General features: G+C 42.0%; 1 protein-coding gene across 4 annotated transcripts in view; it reads left to right on the top strand.

The window, feature by feature from the left end:
• The window catches only part of LOC121521315 (filamin-A-interacting protein 1-like), a 60,831-nt gene that overhangs the window by 9,669 nt on the left and 26,433 nt on the right, over window positions 1-24,729 (top strand). For 2 of the 4 annotated variants that reach the window (XM_041805218.1, XM_041805215.1), the window contains exons 2-4: window positions 18,252-18,525; window positions 23,006-23,209; window positions 24,282-24,460. In XM_041805218.1, the coding sequence (XP_041661152.1) occupies window positions 18,259-18,525; window positions 23,006-23,209; window positions 24,282-24,460 (650 nt within the window). In that variant the 5' untranslated portion in view covers window positions 18,252-18,258. Of the gene's footprint in view, window positions 1-7,589; window positions 7,812-18,251; window positions 18,526-23,005; window positions 23,210-24,281; window positions 24,461-24,729 lie in introns of all 4 variants that reach the window. The other 2 variants (XM_041805216.1, XM_041805217.1) reach the window with 2 other exon arrangements.

Below are 24,729 nucleotides of genomic sequence, written 5' to 3'. Positions count from 1 at the left end.
TCCTTATAGAGACTGTAGATGTCCTTATATAGATTTGATTCGGATCTTGATTACGATTCGATTCACTGACGATTCATTAAAATACAGAACGATTTGGTCCGATCCAATTTGATCCAGTACAAACTGATTATAGAATCGAAATAACACAAAAAAAAAAACCACAGAAAAGTGTTCATGTTCAGGTCTGTTTGTTCTGCGTTTAGCTTTAGCATCTAAGCTAAACTTTAGCTCTGCCGTCTCAGCAGGTGACATTTAAGAGGTGCCCTAGTTCTTAATCGCTTTTCTCCAAAGTGTACACATGGGCAGACATTTCCAAAGTTATCCCTCCTTCATATAAAGTCGCCATGACTTTTTCCTGAGGTGCAGAACTGAAAGACGTTTAGGCGACAACTGGTGAAACACATCCAGCTACCTAGCAAGCAACTACGGCGAATGGAACTTTCGTTTAAAGGTAAAAGGTCAACGTGGATCAGTCGAGATTACAAACGCTGAGCAGGATCATGGTGGAACGGGCTATGAAGACTAGCGGCAGAGCCTCATGAACTGATCTCTAATGTTAAAACCGGTCCAAAGACCGGGTCCTGTTGCATTTTTACTGATCCAGGGCTCCGCGGACTGATGCACTCAGGCCGCTGCTTAGATCTGCTAAGATTAGTTAACCGATCCATATCAGATTATCTTTACACCACTACCATTAAGCAATTTCCTGAGAGGGGCGGGGCCAGGGGTGGAGTCAGATCAGCAACATTTAAAGCTACAGACACAGAAACAGCTCGTTCTGAGCAGGGCAGAAACAGAGGGGGTTTAGACATGCAGAAATCCAATACTGGAGTGTTTTTTCAGCATCAAACTTCACAGGCATGTTTGAGGGACCTCTGAGACTGATATAAACTTGTCTTAAAGGGATCAAATATGTGACCTTTAAACTGCTTCAGATGGCTTAAAATCTGTACAACCCACGACTCTGATTGATTTCTTACTCTAAATAAATTAAAGCTAAGAACAAGACACATAAAGAGGTAGGAGGCAACAAAGGAGCATCAGCTAAAGAAAAACAGCGTAGCTGAATGACTAAATCCATAAAGCTGATGTAATAAAGTTAGTCGCTTTCAGACTGAGGTTCCTGGAATGACGCCCCACCCTCTGATCATCCTGACTCATGAATGGAGCGGCTGTGGCTGAATCAGAGAGTTATGACTCCATTCAGTCTCAGCACTGTAAATGCTTTCGTTACAGGAAGCTGAACATTAGAGGACATTAATTTAATAGATCCTTTACCAGAGAGTGCTTAAGCTGGGCCCTCAGGGGACGACTGCTCTTAGTGATAAGAAAACAGACTCTCTGTGGGTGGAGGATAATGACTTTACACAGAAATCTGAGAGACACTGTAGTGACAGACATGGATGTTCCCATGAGGCAGACTGTGGCCATCCTCTTGGCGTCCACAAACTGCAGAAACAAAGTTGAACTTTTGCTTTTATTCACTGAAAATCTTTTTTACATTTAATTGTCCACATCACATGTCCAACCATCCCAAGTTCTTCTTTTCCCAGCTAGAATAAATCACTGGGGTGTTAGTGAGTGACCTCTGTAAGAGGAATGATTTCACTTTGGTTCAGGACGGAGTTCTCGACCTTTTCAGCCCACGACCCCCAAAATAAAGGTACCAGAGACCGGGGACCCCTACTGGACCTGAAGGTGGTTGAGCACAGCCATGCACATTCAAGGATAGTCATGTGGAGACAAGGTCACCCATAAGTGGGGGAGCTTTCTGGTGCCCAGCCAAACTCTTATCAAAGAAACAAAATATTTTTTAATCTTTTGTGTAGTAAAAAGTAGAGCTGGGCAATTAATTGAAAAAAGGATTAAACTGCAATATGGCCTCCTGCAATTTTTAAAACCCCAAGAGGTGCAATTTTTCTTTGAACTGAAATTTGGTCACAATCCCAGTTTTAAACTCTTTCTTTGCAGCAGAGATGTTATGCATGACATATCATGCAATAATTTAGTGCCTTTTTTATTTTAAATAGTCCGCAAAATCCTTCTTTCTTTGTTTTTGTAAATTTTTCTTATCAAATATAAAAATGACAAAAACCATTCAATGCAACAATTCATATCTAATTTTCAATACGAGTCAAAATCAACAGAATTAGACACTTTTAAAGAATTGTTCAGCCCTTCTTTAGGAATGAAAGAAAGTCAAGGAATAATCGCATACCAAATTGCAATTGCCATATTGGGGAAAAAAATCGTGATTAGATTATTTTCAAAAATCGTTCAGCCCAAGTAGATAGCCTTCTTAAAAATGTAAATCCCTTCTGTTGAAAAACAAAAGGATTAAAATGGGATAAAAATGGCTAACATAGGTTAATGATGGCAAAGAAAAGTTGGAAAAAATGGCGGAATTGGATTTTAAAACTGGCAAAGTGGCAACAATTACACAAAAATGGCAACAAAGAAAAATCTGGGGCAAAACTGGTTAAAGTGGAGAAAATGGCATAAATATTGATAAGGGGAGTTCAAAAGTGGCTGTAATTTCTTTAAATTGGCAAACTGGGGGAAATTTGGTGGGTGGGGTGGAGGAGGGTTGGGAATAAAGAAGGAGCTGGGGTGGAGGAGGGTTGGGAATAAAGGAGTAGCTGGGGTGGAGGAGGGTTGGAATGAAGGAGGAGCTGGGGTGGAGGAGGGTTGGGAATGAAGGAGGAGCTGGGGTGGAGGAGGGTTGGGAATAAAGGAGTAGCTGGGGTGGAGGAGGGTTGGGAATGAAGGAGGAGCTGGGGTGGAGGAGGGTTGGGAATAAAGGAGTAGCTGGGGTGGAGGAGGGTAGGGAATGAAGGAGTAGTTGGGTGGAGGAGGGTTGGAATGAAGGAGTAGCTGGGGTGGAGGAGGGTTGGGAATAAAGGAGTAGCTGGGGTGGAGGAGGGTTTGGAATAAAGGAGGAGCTGGGGTGGAGGAGGGTTGGGAATGAAGGAGGAGCTGGGGTGGAGGAGGGTTGGGAGCTAAGGAGCAGCTGGAGTGGAGGAGGGTTGTGAGTGAAGGAGAAGCTGGGGTGGAGGAGGGTTGGGAGCGAAGGAGCAGCTGGGGTGGAGGAGGGTTGGGAGAAATGAAGGAGAAATATTTATACACATAAATGAAATGGGTTGAAAATGGCAAAAAAGTGGGAAAAGTGGTGAAATTTGATTATAAAAGTAGCAGAAATGGGTTAGAAGTGGCAACAATTACATAAAAATGGCATCAAAGAAAAATCTGTGGCAAAAACTGGTTTAAGTGGAAAAAAATGGGCATAAAAAGTGACAAGAGGAGTTAAAAAGTGGTTTTAATTTCTTTAAAATGGCAAAAATGTGTGAAAATTTGGTGAAAAAATGGATCTTAATAATTGATATAAACTGACAAAAAGTGTTAACTGAGAAAGTGAAACTAGGCAGATATGGGCAGACTGGTTAAACTAGCAAATATTGACATATCAGATAATGAGTGTGGGGTAAAATGGGAAACACTGGAAGTAAAAAAAGGGTTAATAGTGGCAATAATGGGTCAACAGAGGCAACATTAGGTGTAAGTGGCAAAAACAAGCAAAAGAAGTGGTGGAAAGAGTTTAAAATGGCAAAAATAGGTGTTAAATGGCAAAAATCTATAAAAACTGATGGGAAAAATTATGAAATTGGGTTAAAATTGGTGTAAGTGGCAACAGTGTAATTCTAAAAATATTCTTAGTTTTTTTTAGGGAATCCGGGGACCCCCTCTCAGTGTCTCGTGACCCCCAGGGTGGTCCCGACCCCATGGTTGAGAACCACTGAACTAGGAGGATCTCAATTATTCAGGAATTGTTGTGATTTGGTTCCAGTGTTTTTGTGTGGGTGTGAAAAAATAAATGTTACACAGATATATGACTTCTGCAGCAGTGGTCCAGTTAAAGATCTATCATGTAGAATTCAGCCTTGTCCCGTCACCGTTTTTATTCTCATGATAATAAAGCAGACTGCTCCTAACTGTGACTTCTGTCTGCCTGCTCTTCTTCATAAATATGGAAACTGTCCACTGTGTGATCTACGTTAAACCCTGACAATAAACACAGCCACTCTCTGACCTGCTCCACCCTCCTGTGTTATCTTACCCAGCATGCTTTGCCCTGTAGATCCCATGGGGCTCTTCTCTCCATTAATAGCTTTTTTCCCCTTTGACTGTTTTCATTGCGAGCTCTTTTGAACCTTTTTTCCCCGTGTGCAGCAGAAGAGAGAAGGATGTTCAAACATTTTCAATCAGTCTGAATACAAAGATGTTTCCTTTTATTAGAGATTTAATTTAAGGACCTTCAGTGTCACAGAGAGGCTCAATTATCATTTTGTTTGTTGAGCCATGCTCTGAGGTCACACTGTTCCAGACAAGACTGCCCAAGACCAGAGACAAGACCAAGACCATAGAAATCAATTTAAAAAACCATGAAAAGGTTGATCAGTTAAAGAGCATTCTCTCTTTGATTTTAGTTTCCTTTTTAATAAATCTGACGGATAAAAACAAGGTGTCTCCAACCCAAAATGCCAAAATCTCAAATCTTAACTGATTAGTTCAGCCAACTTCTTGCAAGTCTGGAATTATTTCAAATATGTAAAATGAGATGTTTATCCAGATTAGTCAGGTGAATGAGGTCTAAAGTAAGTGTTCAGAGGTGTATCTGACTAGAAATAAAATGGACTGATGATGAGTTTTTGCAGGTGTAGCTATGTTGCTGTTCACAGTCTTGCCTCAGTACCTCTGATGAATATAGTTCTCATTCACTGGGTTTTAAAATGTCCACAAATGTCTGAATAAGATCACCAACAACCAGGCTAAAATGATCCAAGACTGTCTAATGAAACTGCTCTCCGCTCTGGTATTCAGCCGTTGTCCTCCATCATAAATGGGAGGTTCTTTGAGTGGGGTTGCCTTTTAAATCGGCCGCTCTGGTTAGTAACACTGTCTTCCAGTGGCAGCTCAAGGCCAGCTGATAAGACGTGAGATCATTCTGCTAATTCAGCTCAGTTATCTGCTCGGGGGGGCGTTCAATCACCGTCTGCCTTCTTGTTTGGTTTCATAACACTGACTGCTGTTCCCATGACAGCACAACACGGACCATGGAGGGAACATTTCTGCTCCGAAGATGGAATATCAAACAACTGATAACATCATGATGAATACATGTGGGGGAGACTTGATGCTCGACTTGTGATGTGTCATTAAAGGTCTACTGTGGACCCCCATAGAGAGCCAGGAGGGAGAGGGATGTGAACAGACGGGGGTTAGCAAACTTCTAGAGCAGTGTTACTCAACGTGAGGCTCTAGAGCCACATGTGGCTCTTTTATGTCTAAATTTGAAATATTATTCCTCCAGAAAACCTTAAAAAAGGAAAACTTTGACCCCAGGAATGATCTATTGTAGGTAACATTGCTGAGTTTGTTTCCCACACTTGTACAGCCGGCTTTAATTGTCAAACTTAATCGTCTGTCATATTTTTTCTCTGTATATTTCCATTGCCCTTATTTGGAAAGTTTGCCCCTTATTTCCATTTTTTTTTTTGCCGCTTTCTTCCCATTTCTGCCACTTTTCACTCAGTATTTTTGCCATTTTATGCCAATTTTGACCCTTTTCACAAATTTTTGCCACTTTTTGACCATTTTTGCCACTTGAAACTCATATTTTTAGCATTTCTCACCAGTTTTTGCTACTTTTCACCAATTGTTTTGCCTTTTTTGTGCCAATTTTGCCCCTTTTCACCCATTTTTTGGACTATTTTTGCCACCTGTAACTCATTTTTTTGTCACTTCTCACCCAATTTTCACCACTTTCTCCCCTTTCAGCCACTTTTTACCCATGTTTTTCCTGTTCTTTTCCAATTTTGCCCCTTTTCACTGTGTTTTCTCCCCATTTTCACCAATTTAAGCTATCTTTTGCCATTAAATACCACTTTTCCAACTTTTCCACCCATTATGACACTTTTTTTGCAACTTTTAACCATTTTTTGCCAATTTTTATCCCATATTTGCCCTTCTTCCCCAGTTTTTCACCCATTTAAGCTATCTTTTGTCATTAAATACCACTTTTTTCCTACTTTTTTGCCCATTTTTTCCAATTTTGCCACATTTGCTGCTTTTTTTCCAGTTCAGTCATTTCTCATATAACTTTACTATGTGTTTGCTGCTTTTTGACCATTTTGCCACCTGTAAATCCTTTTTTGTCACTTCTCATCCGTTTTTTCCACCTTTCACCAGGTTTTTGCCATTTTATTTTAACAAATTTTTGCAACTTTTTGCCCATTTTTGTCACTTTTGTCCATTTTCGTAACCTTTCACTAATTTAAGCTATGTTTGCCACCTGTACCTAATTTTAAGTAATTTTCTACCCATTTTTGCCACTTTTCACCAAATTGTTGCCATCTTATGCCAATTTTGCCACTTTTTTCACTCATTTTTGCCACTTTTTTGCAGCTTGTTGACTATTTCTGTTACCTTTAACTTATTTTTGTTGCCACTTTAACCCTTTTTGTCCCTTTTCGCCGCTTAGATTGAGGCTCTCGCAAAGGTATTTTCAACAATTTGGCTCTTTGGTTGAGCAGGGTTGAGAAACACTGTTCTAGAGCCTATCCCAGCTGTAATTGGACTGGTCAACAGTCAATCACAGGGCTGACATTATAGGGACAGACAACCAGGCACGCTCACACTCACACCTACGGGCAATTTAAAGTCACCAATTAACCCGATGAGCATGTTTTTGGTGGTGGGAGAAAGCCAGAGTACCACAAGCAAACTCTGCACAGAGACGCTCTGAGAGGCAGCGGCGCTAACCCCTGCACTGTCACGCAGCCCGCCACATCCTCAGAATCAGGTAAAAATCTACCAGGCTTCAGAGGAAGGCCCCCCAAAGCATTCTTCGTAGTTCACATGTAAGGACTGAATATAAGACATGATGGCCCACCCCTCTGGCCTCCAAAATAAAACCACTTCATCCTTGAAGCAGAGCAGACATTTGAGCAAAGTTTGAAGAAAATCCCCCCAAGCTTTCTTGAGATATCGGGTTCATAAAAGTGGCTCCTACAGATGGAGGGATGGTAACCCAGCTCCAGCCCTGGTTAGTAGTGGAAGCATAAAAGTATGAGCCGAGGTTTAAGAGCTACCCAAGCTCTTCCTAAAATGCATGACGTCAGTGCAGACTGCTGCTAAACTTTTGTTTGTTTGGTTTCTCCATGCAGTTATCATGGGACATTCTCTCTGTTTAATGACCCACTGAGAGTGTAAAGGAGCTCCACTGGAGCAGCTCTCTGTCACGTTTCTGCTCAGATTTCCTGCATCCATCATGAACTTCTTCCATCGATCGTCGTGGTGGTCAGTGATGGTAAATCTCCTCTGAGGTCACTTATGGGACGGCCCGGCCTTATTCTTCTCTCATGAGTCATTCCTCCAGTCAGTGACCGGATAATTCGCTGGTCAACCAACCACCAACCACAGGAGGCTCAGCAGCACTCAGGAGCTAAATGGCTTGTAAAAATGTAAAATGACGTAGAAAAGGAGCAGCGGTCTAACCCTGTTTCCCCTCCCTCTCTCCCTCTTTACACCAGAGTTTATGAGGGAAATGATTTCATGCTGGTTCCATTTGAAAGGCATGTGAGAGCTGGCTGCTGCTCGGCTGCGTGTTAGGAGTGATGTCAGCCTTCTGGACCGGTCACTGCTGATTAGAGCTCTTACACAAACCGCCACGGGGATAAAAACCTGCGTTGTCTCAGCCCACGGATTTCTCCCTGATGACTGACGTGGCCTGGGAGAGGATCTGGACTCTTAAGGTCACTCCGGGCTAAGGAGGGCCCCACGCTGACACGGATCAGTGTTAAAGTGTCATGATGGGACTCGTTAAGCCAGTGATACTCAACGTGTGGTTCTGGGGCCACATGAGGCTCTTTTGTGATTATTTCTGGCTCTTTTAGGTCTTAATTTTAAAAATTATTCACCCAGAAAACCTTAAAAAAGGGAAACATTTTTGACCTTTATCCTACTTTTTTTTCCACTTTTCATCCAGTAAAGCTGCCAACTGCCATCATACACCACGTTTTTTCCTACTTTGTTGACCATTTTGACACTTTTTTGCAACTTTTACTCATTTTTTTGCAACTTTTATCCAATTTTTGCCCTTTTCCACCATTTTTTTCTCCCCTCTTTCACCATCTAGGCTACATCTAAGCTATCTTTTGCCATTAAATACCACTTTTTTCCTACTTTGTTGCCCATTTTTGACACCTTTTTCCACTTTTATCCCATATTTGCCCTGTATCACCAGTTTTTCTCCTCATTTTCATCCATTTAAGCTAGCTTTTGTCATTAAATATCACTTTTTTCTATTTTTTTCCCATTTTTGCCACTTTATCCCATTTTTCCCATTAAAGCTACCGATTTCCATTAAATACCACTTTTTCCAAATTTTTGCCCATTTTGACACTTTTATGCCACTTTTATCCCATATTTGCCCTTTATCACCAGTTTTTAACCCCATTTTCACCCATTTAAGCTAATTTTTGCCATTAAATACTTTTTTCAACCTTTTTGCCCATTTTTGACACTTTTTTGCAACTTTTACTAATTTTTTTGCATTTTTCTAGTCCATTACTGCTCCTTAATGTCTCATTTTACAAAAAAAAAGAAAAAAAAACTCACAGAAAATCATAAGACAAGTTAGGTCACTTGTAATTTAATTTTTTCCTTAATTTCTCCATCATTTGAATTTGTTCTTTGTAGTTGTGACTTTTGAGCTACCAGAAGTTCCTCACTTTCTGTCAAAATAAAAGCGTGTTTTTACACGGGGGAGGATAGAGTGCTCTTAGCTTAAGACAAATAACAGGATAAAGAGGAAAAGATCCATCCATATTATTATCAATGTTCACAAAGCAGCATCTGTGACGGTGTGTAGGTATATTAGTGGCCATGGCATGGGTCACTAGTACATCTGTGGAGGCTCCATTAATACTGAGAGGCACATACATAAAGGTTTTTCTTATTTCAACGAGACAATGCAAAGACACATCATGGGTTATGGGACAGGTTACAACAGCATGGCTTCACAGGAAGAGGGCAGGCCTAGACTGGCCTCAGGCAGTCCAGACTTAATCCTAAAGCTGATACATCAAGCAAGAATGTGAAAGAATTTCACTCTCCTGCAGCAGTCTGTGTCTCCAGTCCCAAGACGCTTAAAGTAGAAGAAAAGTTGCTCCTGTCCCAACTTTTTTGGAGTAGGCAGGCTTCAAATTCAGAATGTGTGTATTTCCAGAAAGCAGTGCAGGTCAATATTTTGTCTTTGTGTTGTGTTCAGTTGAATATTGGCTGAAAAGGATTTGTAGTTATTCAGTTCGAAGTTATTAAGAATTATACAATGTCCCATCTTTTTTGGACTTGCGATGTGCACATTAAACTTTGCTGCATGTTTAATTCTGTTCTCTGTGTCTCCTGCTGCTCTCTTGACTGTAAAGACTTAAAACCTCTGTGTAAGGTGGACAGCAGGCACAAAAGGATGGAGGTTTTCTGCAGCACATCAGTGTTAAGGAACCTTTATTCTTCACTAAACCAGTCAAAAATCAGCCCAGGAATCCGCTAATGCCTCACTTTATCTCTAGCAGAGTTATCCTGGGATTACAAACATCTACGAAGCTGTCAAAACATGCAAAGAGAGATATCATAACATGTAAGGCAACACAGATTTTTATCATAAAGTCAGAGGTCGCTGAGGACAAAGTCACATTGGCCTGTCAGTGGTATTCATGTTCAACATGTCCCATCTTAAATCTTAATATAGAAACACTTTTAATGATGTGGTGCGTTCACGTGCTGCCATCGCTGCTGTCGCTGATTATAATTGTTCTATTTCTGATATCGCTGTGACGTGCTAAAGATGGTAACGCGAGCCTGTAGTGGCATTTAAGCTCCAACTGTAAGTGTCACACTATTTCAAGCAGGGGTCCCTGATAGACTGATACTAGTCCAGCACTGTTTGCTGTGTTTCTGCCTGCAGTGTGGAGAGGTTTTCTGGTGCATACAGGAATGCCACAATGATTCAGTGATGCAGGAACACTAATGCATGCAGCTAACAGATAAATCTTGACAACTTTGTTAGTTTTGACTGTTATGAAGTTTCTTGAAGACTGCAGTTCTGTGCAGATGATTTAGCTGCAGAGAGAAAGAGCTGCAGAGGCTCTGTTGTGATTCTCCTGCAGGTCTGATGTCAAAGGAGGAAAAAGGACACCAAACCAGTGAGGCACAAGCTCAGAGGCACTCTGGTAATGAAGAGATTGAAGACTGGATCAGTACTTGAGCTCTTAAAACTTATGATCCAATAGTATTAAACAGACAGGAGAGTATTTGTTTTGGCTCGCTGTGCAGTTCCTGCCTCTCTAAAGTCCTCCTGCAGCACAGATGACCGCCTGCATTACTTTTCCCCTTATGGTGAGTTACAACAAGAGGCCAGAGCTCTTTAAACCTCCTCATGGAGCCGATCGTTCCCTTATATAGGCATTTTTACATCTACATGCTGTTTTCACAATGCCAACTAAAAAAACACAGAGTTAAAAGATCTGAAAAGTTGGGTTGGCAAATTTCAGACGGCTGCCATCATGTTAAAGGTCATTAAATCTCTGCACGGAGGATTTTAAGTCATCAGACAGCCTATAAACCACACTAGGAGAGCATTTATAAGAATAACTAAACCTGATCTGAGCTAAACATCCTTCAAACTCCTACCTTTGAGCAGAATTTTTTTAATATACGCTAACACATCATGCAAAAATATTTTTTGCACAGAAGGGTGAAAAACACGAGTATTTTAGAATAATTGACCTCACAAAAAACTAATAATGCATTTTAACCAATGACTTATGCCAGGCTGCAATCATCCATTAATCAGTTGTTCACTTTCAGTGTAGCAGCTTGAAAAAAATTAATTTGTGTTTTTTTTTCATCAAAAAATGTTGTTTGTTTACATTACAAACATGGCAATTAAAGGGTTAAAAGATATGACAATTATTGAGTATTTTGTATTTTTGTTAATGCCACAAGTTGACAAAACAAGGAAAAAATCAAACAATTAAAAATAAAGTAATATAACTAATATTTTCTTGAAGGTGGAGAAAGGAGGGAAATGTGACCTTGAATGTCTCACTTAAAAACTCACAAACAGCTCAGTGGACAAGTCATCGGACCCTTCTGATACCAAACATTTCACTTCTTTACACTTCAGTTGACTGATCTATTGATTTTTCTATCCATTGCCAGTTGTGACTTTTAACCAACCAGTTTTAAGAACAAATATGTTTACTCTTAAAATAAAAGCAGTCTTTTTTTATCAGAACAGGATACAAAATTCTTGTAACTTCTAAGGTAAAGTCAGAACAAATAATTTTATGCTGCTTAGTTATTTAAAGGTTTACTGACAAAGAGGAAGCTACTAAACATGAACTCCTGTAAAGAATTAACACCATGTTCACCAGGGATCCATGAGTCATTTTGTACATGCACTCCTGCATATGTATTTATGCATGGCAATGTTTAACAAGAGTAAGCGCTCTCCAGATGTTTCTGTGCAGCACCCATTTAAATAATCACTCTAAAGCTAACATTTTCTCTTTGGCTTTATTCACTAATCAACACACTATAAAGAACTGATTCAAATAATCTGCAGAGGGTCTGCACTGATGCCACGTTCAGCGCGACACAACTGCACAGTCGGGCTGAGTTGCAAAATGGTAAGAAACACAACTAGGAAACCTCTGTGACGTGTCCTTATATGCCCCTACCAGGGGTGGTCAGCCTGACAGGTCTGTCAGGCTGACCACACCCCTTTCCGCCTGATGGTCTCTGGAGGAGAGACCAAGAAAAAAAGCCATCATCAACCGGGACCAGGGGGCATTCATGTACTCCTACACCTGGGACAACATGACCAGGGACTCTACTACACATCTGGATAGTACCTTAGGCTGTCACATCCATCCCTTACTCTGCCTTAAAGGTGTGGACTTTATTTTTTTAAGGTCACATATTGTGCAAAAATCACCTTTTCAGGCTCTTTTAACAAAAGTATGTGCCCCCGCCTGTCCACAATACCAGAACCCCACCTTCTCCACCTTTCAGAAAATATGTGCTGAAACAAGCTGTTCTCACCTTTTCCCCTCATGATGTCATGTGGGGAGTTAGCCCCACCCCCAGGTTCAGTTGGCCCTTCCAACTTGGAAGAAAGTTCTGCCCTTCTCAACTAAACCTCCTCTTAGATGGCAGCTGAGAGGAGGCTCAGGAGAGCCACATCCATTTCCTGAGAGGGGCGGAGTCATGGGCGGAGTCAGACAGCTCATTCTGAGCGGGGCTGAAACAGAGGGGTTCTTAGACATGCTAAAATCAAATACTGGAGTGTTTTTTCACCAACAAACCTCACAGGCATGTTTTGGAGACCTCTGAGAACAACATAAACTTGTCTTAAAGGGGTCAAACTTGTGACCTTTAACAGATTATTTTCCCATGCCCCCGGCAATATGCAAGGACATCCAGAGCATGACAAGGGTTGTGTCAGTCCTCCTTGCTTGCCACATCTACACCTGAATTCAGCCTCAGGAGTGTTACTTTTTTTAAATATAGACATTTCTGTGCAAAAGTTTGACATCTTGTACCTGTAACTCACATATTTAACCCACATAACATCTAACTGGCTATTGTCCACTGAGTGAAATTGTTTTAAACTGTAAATGTTTTAACCTCATCTGCCGTCCCTTCAGAATCAGATGTTCAACATGGCCTCCACAGGATGAGTTGGCTTTATGCGGGACAGGCTGGTGAGCCATGTAAAAGCTTTACTTATTTAATCACAGAAACATTAACTCACTCTTCAGGAGCGTCTGATCTCAGGCATGTTTAATAATGAGATAGTGAACAGGGAACTGGTGCAGTGGTGCGGCTCATGTTGTCAAAGAGCTGAAATAATGACCACACCGAGAGTCCAGAGATGCCAACATGATCTATATTTACACTCTGATATGATTACATGATCTGAACAAATGCAATGAAACATGACCTGCTGAGTGTTTAGTTGTTGCTCTGTTGTTTTGGTCTGAGGGATTTATCGCTCGTGACCTCTTTAGTTAGCATCTGTGGAGGCGTTGGATGCTAGCACGGCAAACAGCTAGCAGCAGTTTGATTACATGGAGGGTTGTTGTGGAGAAGTGTGAGAGCTGCAGCTGTGAAGTCAAGTCCACGTTCAGGCATCCGTGGGATTGCTGATGGATCATAAAGTGATAGCCCTGGAGTTTCCCCTTGTTGGGCTCTAGACACAAGAGAGTCGACCCTAAAAATACCCCTTTGAATTTCCCTAAACAGCTGCACATGCTCCATGGGGTCTAACTCGTAAAAAGGAGGCGGATGATGTGGGCTGCACAAAGGAAAATCAAACGAGCAAAGTTTAAGGCAGAGTTGAGCAGGGGTGTCCAAACAAACTGAGGGCCACATACAGAAATATATAAGGATGTTGGGGCCACTTTATTGAACACAGAGCGGAGCAGGCTAGAGGAGGGCTGGGAATGAAGGAGGAGCTGGGGTGGGGGAGGGTTGAGAATAGAGGAGAAGCTGGGGTGGAGGAGGGTTGGGAATAGAGGAGAAGCCAGTGTGGAGGAGGGTTGGGAATAGAGGAGAAGCTGGGGTGGGGGTGGGTTGGGAATAGAGGAGAAGCTGGAGTGGAGGAGGGTTGGGAATGAAGGAGAAGCTGGGGTGGAGGAGGGTAGGGAATAGAGGAGAAGCTGGGGTGGAGGAGGGTAGGGAATAGAGGAGAAGCTGGGGTGGGGGAGGGTTGGGAATAGAGGAGAAGCTGGAGTGGAGGAGGGTTGGGAATAGAGGAGAAGCTGGGGTGGAGGAGGGTAGGGAATAGAGGAGAAGCTGGGGTGGAGGAGGGTTGGGACTATAGGAGAAGCAGGGGTGGAGGAGGGTTGGGAATAGAGGAGAAGCTGGGGTGGGGGAGGGTAGGGAATAGAGGAGAAGCTGGGGTGGGGGAGGGTAGGGAATAGAGGAGAAGCTGGGGTGGAGGAGGGTAGGGAATAGAGGAGAAGCTGGGGTGGAGGAGGGTAGGGAATAGAGGAGAAGCTGGGGTGGAGGAGGGTTGGGAATAGAGGAGAAGCTGGGGTGGGGGAGGGTAGGGAATAGAGGAGAAGCTGGGGTGGGGGAGGGTAGGGAATAGAGGAGAAGCTGGGGTGGAGGAGGGTTGGTAATAGAGGAGAAGCCAGTGTGGAGGAGGGTAGGGTATAGAGGAGAAGCTGGGGTGGAGGAGGGTTGGGAATGAAGGAGAAGCTGGGGTGGAGGAGGGTTGGGAAAAAATGTGTTCAAATTGGTGGGGAAAAAAATGATGAAAAGTGCTAAAAATCCAACAAAATTAGTGTGAAGTGGCAACAGTGTCATTAAAACATTTTTCTAGGGCATCTGGAGACCCCCACTCAGCGTCTCGTGATCCCAAAGGGGGTCCTGACCCCAAGGTTGAGAACCACTGATCTAGAGAATCTGGTTAGGGCTAGGTTAGAAGGGTTAAATTTACCCAGGTATCTCTCTCCTCAGCAACATTTTCCAACTCCGAGAAGAGACAAAAAATCTGTCCAGCAAGTCCTGGGTCTTTTAGGTCTCGTACCATCTGGACATCCAGAAAGACCTCCAAAGAAAAGGGACCAGGAGACATCCTGATCAGAAACCTGAATATTCTGGATCTTTCTGATGTGAAGGAGCAGTGTTCACGATATCAGCGTTTACAGAGTGATTCAGTCATGACAAGATAGCTTGTCTGGCTAAATTTCTGCTAAACCAGATAGTCTCTAGGAACATCCCAAGCAGGAAGTTTTTCCTGTCAGAGAAGAAATGCTGAGCATCAGTGTGAATTTACGAGTCACTTTTACTCCAGACATACTCCACATTTCATCCTGGACATTTTTAGAGACATTTGTCGATTCTCAGGTCAAATCTTTGACCTTCTCATGACTGGATGAGCTTTCAGACAGCCTGCTGCCAACATACCAACCCTAACCACTTATCCACGGCACGACTCGTGTGTCGACCACGGCCCACAGCTGTCTGAGGTTTAATCCAGGCTGAGGCGTAAATCAGAGTGCCTCATCGCGTAGCCATAAATATCCCCCCACAGCAAACCGAAGACCAACACTCTTCAATTTATCTGCTGGGTTATATTTGACTTTGTTTACATTGCTTCCATGTGATATGTGCATAGAAATCACTATTTTTAAAGGCATCTTTCACTGCTGTGGTTGGACGAACCACACTGTAAACATGTCTCTGAAAGCCTCAAAGTACCTATGGGGCTTTAGGCTAAAGATTTGGTCCTTTTATCACAACATTTTAGTCATGAACAAGGCCAAAATCATGTGGAAACAAGTGCATAACACTCATACTTGGCTGCTTCTCCCAAAACCAAGGGCTGCTATTACCGCCACCGCTCCTCTGGTTTCAGATGCTGCACCTGCTGCAGGGATTTTCTTCTATTCTTGAACACACGATGACCATAAACTTTTGGACGTCGATGTAAACTAGGTAAACTGGTGGCTTTCTCCTGCATTTATATTTCCAGGAACACTTGAAGTGTTTTTAAGATTTATTATGGTGCCTTTACAGTAGGGATAGATCAGTAGAGGGTCGTAAGGTTGAATCTGCACCCGGGTCGTCTGCTTTAAGGACAGCAGCCTTCATGTATGGGGTGTTTGGGCTACCAGCGCCCCAAACCTCACATTTCTGAGGATGTTTGCAGAGCAGAGAGACTATTTTGTTGACAAGGAAAACCTCAGAGTGCGATCTGTCATCAGAGCTCCACTGTTCTTCCTCATCACGGTGTAAGGTCTCAGTGAAATGAAGCGATGACTCAGAGCTCCTCTCTGGTGGAGGTAAACTGTTTACACGGATCAGTTTGCTCAGCCGGGACGCCATACGACACGGTAAAGGCATGTGGAGGCCCACCTCAATGGAGACATGTTAATGGGACATTTGGCAGCACAGAGGAAAACAACAAGTACACAAAACGCCTCTGTTTACGGCCCATGATAACTGTTTACTGTCTTCTTAGCGCAGAGTGATTCTGCCTTTCTAAGGAACGTTTTAAGGTAATTCTGCAATAAATATTAGAGTCCAGTTGCTAAACACTTCTCAAATAAGAGAAAATTAAGTTGGTATCTTGGGGGAAATCAAACAAGTATTAAAAGAGTCAAAGCTGGCAGGGATTTTGATGTAAAATTCCAAAAAAGTTGGGTCGCTGTGTAAAATGTAAACAACTTCTGCAGGCAGACCAGTTCAGGACCCGGACTCTTCTCCTGTGAAGCCATGCTGTTGTGATGGATGTGGTCTGTGGTTTAGCATCGTCTGGCTGACAGTGACGTTGTCTGGATGGGAGCATTTTCCGTCTGTGGTTTCCTCTGACTGCATAACAGTTATCCATGTAGCTTCAGTCCATGTTAAATGAGCTTTGGTCCAGAGAAGACGGCAGCTTCAGTCGGGCTCAAACATCCGGACTCTGGAACTTACAAGCCTTCCAGGGCCAGCTGTTCAGAAGCATCCCCACAGCATGATGCTGCTGAGAAGCATCCCCACAGCATGATGCTGCTGAGAAGCATCCCCACAGCATGATGCTGCTGAGAAGCATTCCCACAGCATGATGCTGCCACCACTGCACTCAAAGTGGGGAGGGTGTGTTTGTGGTGACGTGTGGGAGATGTTGGCATCTCCCCTGAAACAACTATTAATAACAATCTAAGCGGTGAGAAGTGGCCAAAAAAAAGCTTGAAGTAGCAATAACAATAAATTAAGAGAGGGAAAAATGGTCAAAAAGGAACAAAAATGGGTAAAAAGGGGCAAAAATGGGGAGGAAAAGGTGGAGAGAGGGTCAGAAAGTAGCAAAAAATGACTAACAGGAGGCAAAAATGTTCCAAAAGTGGCAAAAACATGGCCAAGAAATGAGTGAAAAGTAACTAAAATGGACGAAAAGCAGTCAAGAGTGGCAAAAAAGTATGTAAAAAATATGAAAAAAGTGGTATTTAATGGCAAAAAGCAGGTTAAATGGGTGAAAATGGGGAGAGAAATTGTGAAAAAGGGCAAATATGGGATAAAAGTTTCAAGAAAAATGTCAAAAATGGGCAACAAAGTAGGAAAAAAGTGGTATTTAAATGGAAATTGGTAGCTTTAATGGGAAAAATGGGATAAAAGTGGCAAAAATGGCAAAAACAGGCAAATGAGTAGGAAAAAATTGGTATTTAATGACAAAAGATAGCTTAAATGGGTGAAAATGAGGAGAAAAGCTGATGATAAAGGGCAAAAAATGGGATAAAAGTTGCAACTAAATTGGTAAATTTTGCAAACAGTGTCAAAATGGTGACAAAAGGGTGAGTTTGTGGTGATGTGCAGGGTTTGGAGTCTGTCAAATGGTGCATATATGTTTTTATAGTTCAGTATGGAGTTTCCTGACAGCTCTCTGACTCTCAGTTTTCACACAGTTCTGCAGCCAGTCTGATATTTATGGCGTCTTAAATACATGTATCAGGAAAAAACAACATTTTTTTAGTTCTACCCACTGAGCTGGGTCTTAAATAGGAAAAATCAGTGATTGTAGCGGCCCTATGCAGATGACAGAACTGACTGACTCCAGATACCGTCTCTTCTAGCTTCTGCTTCTCATCAGTCTTAGGTTCCACCTCCCAGCTCCACCAGTAACCCTTCCAGTTCACCTCTCTGGCCACCAGAGTGACTGTCAGCCCCGCGGGTCTGACGTGTGGGAGATGTTGGCATCTCCCCTGAAACAACTATTAATAACAGGCCGAGGTAGCGTGGTTGCTACCGCCTCAGCGCCAGGATTCTCTGTGGCTGAGTCACGGTCTGCTTTCATCCAGACCTGCAGCCGCGGGGAACTTTGGCCTACTTCAGATCTCATTACCTTAACTTTGTCAGGAGAAACCCCCCCATCCTAAACCAGACCCCCCCAGCAAGATCAGCTTTCCTATCATTGTTTCTGCTCGGCATCTACAGCTCTAACGAAGAATGACGAGTGACAACAGTCAGACTGGAGTCATCTGTAGGTTTTAGGATGCATTTAGTCCTGTTCTCTGACTTTAAGGCCTGAAAAACCACAAGATGTTACCAGCTCAATATCAGACTGTCTGACAGCCCTTAAACCTGTCTCTTTCCAGCACCAGTCTTTCATTCATCTCCATCTTTTCTGTCCCATCTCTCAGGTGAAACATGCGATCGAGGAACTGCACCATGCAGGGTCCAGACGACGGACACATCCAGCCCCCGACAGGCTTCATCAAGGAGGAGGAGGAGAACGCTCCACAGCTGACTAAGAGGAAAATGAAAGTTCAGAGAGAGGAGAAAGACGGGAAGACGGCGGGGTCTGGAACCACGAAGAAACTTCAGAAATCTTCAGAGAGCAGGAAAGCAGCAGCTCTGGATCTGTCCAAGAAGGATCTGCTTCACCTGCTGGGAATCATGGAGGGAGAAGTTCAGGTAACATCCGCCATTTCTCTCTGAGAGTGACTGAGATCAATCTGATGTTGATCCTTCATGCTTAGAGAATGTGATTATTATTCTTATATCATTACACCTAAAGGTGCTGAAACAAGCAGTTCTCAGATTTTACCCTCATGATGTCATGTAGGACTTAGCCCCGCCCCCAGGTTCAGATAGCCCTCCCCGCTTGGCGGAGTCAGGGGCAAAGACAGACTGCTCATTCTGAGCAGGGCTGAAACAGAGGGGGTTTAGACATGCAAAAATAAAATACTGGAGTTTTTTTTTTACCATCAAACTTCACAGGCATGTTTTGGGGACCTCTGAGACCAATATAAACTTGTCTTAAAGGGGTTAAATATGTGACCTTTAACTGCCATAATGGCCGTTAACTATGATCTACAGTTAGTGCATTAGTTTTATTCACATTTATCTCCTGCTTTATCGTCCAATACAGCACACTTTGTCTAATCCAGTGTTACTCAACCAAAGAGCCAAATTGTTGAAAAATGCATTTGCAAGAGCCACAGTCTAAGTGGTGAAAAACAGCAATCAAAATAAGTTAAAAGTGGAAAAAATAGTCAAAAAACAACAAACACTGGGAGAAAAGTGGCAAAAATAGGTGGAAAATGACCAAATAATGAGTCAACAGTGGCAGAAATGTTGCAAAAAATGAGTGAAAAGTGACTCAAATGGGCAAAAATCAGAGAAAAGGTGAGAAAAATGGGCAAAAAGCATGAAAGAGTAGCAAAATGGGAAATCAGTGGCAAATAATTGCAAAAGGGCAGCTGAAATGGGCAAAAAGTGGCAAAAAATGGTGAAAAAGGGCAAATATGGGATAAAAGTAGAAAAAATGAGTTGAAATGGACAAAAAAGTAGGAAAAAGTGGTATTTAATGGGAATTGGTTGCTTTAATGGGAAAAATGAGATAAAAGAGGCAAAAATGGAAAAAAAGGAAAAAAGTGGTATTCAATGGCAAATGATAGCTTAAATGGGTGAAAATGAGGAGAAAAACTGGTGATGAAGGGCAAATATTGTTGCAAAAAAAGGGTCAAAATGGGCAAAAAAGTAGGAAAAAGTGGTATTTAATGGCAATAGGTAACTTTAATGGATGAAAAATGGCAAAATATGTTGATAAAAAGCAAAAACGTTTCCCTTTTGTACGGTTTTCTGGGGAATAATATTTAAAATTAAGACATAAAAGGGCCACACATGGCTCCAGGGCCACATGTTGAGTATCACTTTTAACCTTTACATCTCATAACTTTGACTTTTGTCTCATACCTTTAAGATTCATAATTTTAAATTTTAAATCCAATTTTGACATTTTAAATCATGATTTTGACTTTTATCTCATGTTTTGCCCTTTTTCAACTCCTAACTTTGACTTTTGTCTCGTTTTTTTACCTTTAAAACCCATGATTTTGACTTTTATTTCATATTTTGACTGTTAAAATTCATGGTTTCAGTATTCTATCTCATATTTTGCCTTTTGAAAACATGATTTTGACTTTAAATGTCATGTTTTTACCTTTAAAACTTATGTTTGACTCTTAATCTCAGATTTTGAGTTTTCAACTCCTCATGTTGACCTTTAAATCTTAAAATCATTTAGGCTGACACTCAATGGTTAAATATTGACCCTGTTAGGCCCTCGGGTTAGACCCTAATTGAGAGTCCGGCCCCTGCTGTGATTGCGATAAACCATTACTTCAGCTCAGTTCATCACTGAGGATCTGCAGCACATCTCTCAGTTATGGCTTAGATTTTGAACGTGGAAAACTTCCCACCATCCCACCCACTGTTCCTGCTGCTGGTTTGGTTCTGATAGTGATTTTCTGGTGCAGACTCATTTAGAATCCGGTCTCTGGAGAGGCAGGATGCTGCAGCCTCACCCTCCGTTTCCATCTGTTTGGGTGTGTTAAATATTTTCCATTAGTGACGGGACGGACGAACACAAAGTCACACTTTATACAGGAAGAGCTGATTTTGTTCTGCCGTGTTTGCTGCTTTAGCATGCTCCAAAATGTCACAAAGAAGAGCCGATAGTAAAGAGACGCCACATCATTGTAATGTCAGTCATATTACAGTGGCAGGGCCGTAGCACGGGGGGAGGAAAGGGTGCTGATTACCCACAGTAGGGAAAAGTGGAAAGTGTGTTTTCACCCATTTTTTCTTTGTAATTCGTGTCATTATTGACTCAAAAGCCCCATTTTCACCCCTGTCACTCTCACCGCTTAGATTGTGGCTCCTGCAAAGGTATTTTTTTCAGTAACTTGGCTCTTTGGTTGAGTAACCTTTCTCTAAAGTCTTCATTTGCCATATTTCTGACCTTTCCTTTAATATCACGAGTCACTGAGTGAATTTCCTGTATAACATGAGAATGTGTTCTGATGTTTCCTCCTCATCTGTCATGATCTCTCCTTCTGTCTAGAATAAAACTACATTTCAGGATCATTTTGGTGAAAACAGACAGAAACCAGATCTCAGCTGACATGTTGGGTTTTGATTTTTTTTACTTACATTGCAATGTCCTCCAAACATACAACAATGCATGCATTTTGAGTTTTTCTGCAGAAGCTGTGCGTTTCTTTGCGGATATTTCTGCACTCAGGACATTAAAACAACATCATTTCTGTTCCAGATATTAACCTGAATGTGATGCTGGAGTCCACAAAGCTTTAGAATGAAAAATAAAACATTTCTTCCTCTGCCTAAGGTTAAATCAGATTACTCACCAAACAGGGTTAGAATTTTCATGGATGAACATGTATTTGTTTTTAGTCATGAGATGCAGCTCTGCAGCAGTGAGAGGAAATGTCTCCCTCTGGTGGTGTAAACCTGCATCACTGCTCTGTTTGAATTAAAGAGCTGATGAGATCACGTCATGGGTGCAGCTCCACAGTCAGATGGTGAAACAGACTACAGCTCTGCTGCAGGAATCATCTCTGAAATATTCATGGAGACAGAAAAGCTGAAAAGTTTGATTTGATTTGGTCTCCTTTGACAGTGTTTGTTTTATTTATCACTGATACAAATAAATGAGGATTTTAGGATTTTTCTGATATTAGTGTGTTGCTGCTTTATTAAAAATAAGTCTGGAAACATGAAGAAATAGAAAGAGAGGAAGACCAACTCAGATGTCATTTATACCAAACCATGATGTGCTCTCTGTATTTCTCAGTGATTTTTCTGCATTAATGTAATATTAAAGAGCCTGTAAAGTGAAAATAAATCTGTATTTAGGTTTGTTGATTGACAGCTCTCTGTGTTATGAACATCCAGGTCAAATTTCAGTCAAATAAAAAATCCTTAAGTTCATCAAATTAAACTTCAAAATCATGAAGAATGAGGCAGTAAAATCTGCTCCAGGATGTGTGGGCGTGTCTGTTGAATGAGCTGAAGCCACGCCCACTCAGGAGGAATGCAATTCTCTCAGATTTAAAAAATGTTACAATCTGATTGGAGGAAAGCACTCCAGCTAGTAGCCCCGCCCCCTGACCTTATGTTGACCTTATGATTGGAGCGCAGCTGCCTGGCTCTGGTCCAGAGAAGAGACAAAGTCTGTTTCTGTCTCCAGTCTCTGTTCTGATGCTTTAAATCAGTGATACTCAACGTGTGGCTCTTTTATGTCTTAATTTGTCATTTTTTTTGTCCTTTTTCACAGTTTTTCTCCCCATTTTCATCCATTTAATGTACCTTTTGTTATTAAATACCATTTTTTTCCAGGTTTTTCTTTTTTTAGTCATTTTTCACAAATTCTTTTGATACTTTCTGACCTTTTTCTCCCCATTTTTGCCAATTTTCACCAATTTTTGCTGCTTTTTGACCGTTTTTGCCACATTTAACTAATTTTTATCGCTACTTCAAGCTGTTTGCCCTTTTTGACAATTTGTTGTCACTTTTAATCCGTTTAGGGTACGTTTTGCCATTTAATACCATTTTCCTACTTTTCTGCCCATATTTCCCACTTTTTTTTCAGTTCTATGCCACTTTTTTCCCCATTGTGCCCATTTAAGCTACCTTTTATCATTAAATACCACTTTCCCCCTAATTTTTTCCCATTTTGACACTCTTGTTGCAGCTTTTACCCATATTTTACCACTTTTATCTCATTTTTGCCTTTTCACAGTTTTTTTTCTCCCTGTTTTCACCCATTTAATTTATGTTCTGTCATAAATACCTGTAATAAATTTTTGTGGTCACTTTTCACCCATTTGTTGCTACTTTCTAACCCTTTCCCACCTTTTTCTCCCCATTTTCACCCATTTTTTGACCATTTTTGCCACCTCTGACTTATTTTTATTGCTACTTCAAGCTGTTTCTGCCACTTTTCACCACTTAGATTGTGGCTCTTGCAGAGGTGTTTTTCAACATTTTGGCTCTTTGGTTGAGCAGGGTTGAGTAACACAGTGTGTTAAGACACACATTTACTTTTTTACTTCACAGGGTCTCTAAAGACGATGTTTTGTCTCCTCAGGCCCGAGAGGACATCATCGGTCTGATGAAATCAGACAAAACCAAGCCAGAGACTCTGGAGGCTCACTACGGCTCGGCTGCCCCCCTAAAACCTCTGCAGGCTCTGCAGAGAGACGCCCTGCTCACCCGCAGCAACAACAGCACCGAGGACGTCTATGAGACCCCCATGGCCGAGGTGAGGGCAGAATACAGACCAACAGAAGAGGTGGGGGGCGTACTTCAAACACTGAACTTCACTGTCTTCAACTGAAGGGTTTTAGTTGGGATTATATCAGCTGATAGACTCAGTGAGACATCATAAACCACATCAGCTGCTGTGTTTTTATATTAAATGACAGGTACGATAAATAAATCCACTAAAATGTGGCAGGAACTTACAGAGCAATGCAAAAATCCCAGGAGACCAAATTTAGGATGCCTTGCCTGATGAGTGCCGTTCAACCCTGGATGGTCCAGGTGGAGGAGTGGTGGATGGTTGGTGGATGGCCACCATGTCCCAACAAGGCTGTGATGTCAGCAAGGAGAGGGCGGAGTCATGTTTTGGGCCAGAATCATGGGGAGAGAGCTGGTAGGCCCCTTTAGGGTCCCTGAAGGTGTGAAAATGACCTCGGCAAAGTATCTAGAGTTTCTGACTGACCACTTTCTTCCATGGTACAAAAAGAAGAACCGTGCCTTCTGTAGCAAAATGATCTTCATGCATGTCAATGCACCATCTCATGCTGTAAAGAATCCCTCTGTGTCATCCTATAAAATGTTGTGAAACTCCGGTGTGCATATTGAGTTTTTTTTATTATTGAATTTAAAAAAATCATTGGGAGGTTTGTTCAATAAAATTTGAATTATGCTTTAATGGTCGATGACTTGAAAATTACACTGTCATCGACTATTTAGGAATACTATTTAGAGCGTGTTGTATATTTAGGACTTTTTGATCTTGTTTAAAAGTGTTTAAAGAGCAGGTTACCAGCAGATCCGCTCAGCGTTCAAACTTTATTTTGGCGGTGCATTTCCACCATGAGGAGAAGAGTATAATCAGAGCCTAAAATCGCCCTCTTTTGTGCCATAAAAGGCGGTAAAACATAATTTTCCATGCCTAGAGTACCCTGCAGGGTGCATACATTAAATAATGCTCCTGGTCCAGTGTGAAAAGAGTCTCTGTGCTCTTTGTTAGCCACAAACACAATACCAGCCCGGCTGTGGAGACGGCTCGGGGATACTGTGCGGGCAGATGTTGAGTGTTGTCATTGATAATGAGTGTGGACGTGTTCCCCCTTCAGTTGGACCGTCTGGAGGACAAACAGAAGGAGACGTACAGACGGATGCTGGAGCAGCTGCTGCTGGCCGAGAAATGTCACCGCCGCACCGTCATGGAGCTGGACAACGAGAAACGCAAACACGTCGACTTCATGAACAAGAGTGACGACTTCACCAACCTGCTGGAGCAGGAGAGAGAGAGGTGAGGGGCTGCTGAGGGGTGGTGGGGCTGCTTTTCATGAATAGATGCTCAAACCTAAACTTTTATTTATCAGGGATAATTGTTCTATTGGTTCAACAGAAACGGCTTTCACCGTGACACTGACATCAGTGTAAACATGGAGGACCATTGAGGTATTTGAATCGGCTAAAACTGAGACAGGGGTGTTAAAAACCAGGACCTATCAGAGCTTATAGATTTCTGTCAGGACAGAGGACATGGAGCCTGAAAGGTCAAATCAGGACTAATGG

Source organism: Cheilinus undulatus, linkage group 14 (assembly GCF_018320785.1).
Source record: "Cheilinus undulatus linkage group 14, ASM1832078v1, whole genome shotgun sequence".
NCBI lineage: Eukaryota > Metazoa > Chordata > Actinopteri > Labriformes > Labridae > Cheilinus > Cheilinus undulatus.
The sequence above is the reverse complement of the archived record's forward strand: the minus strand, read 5'-3'. Positions and strand labels throughout refer to the sequence as shown.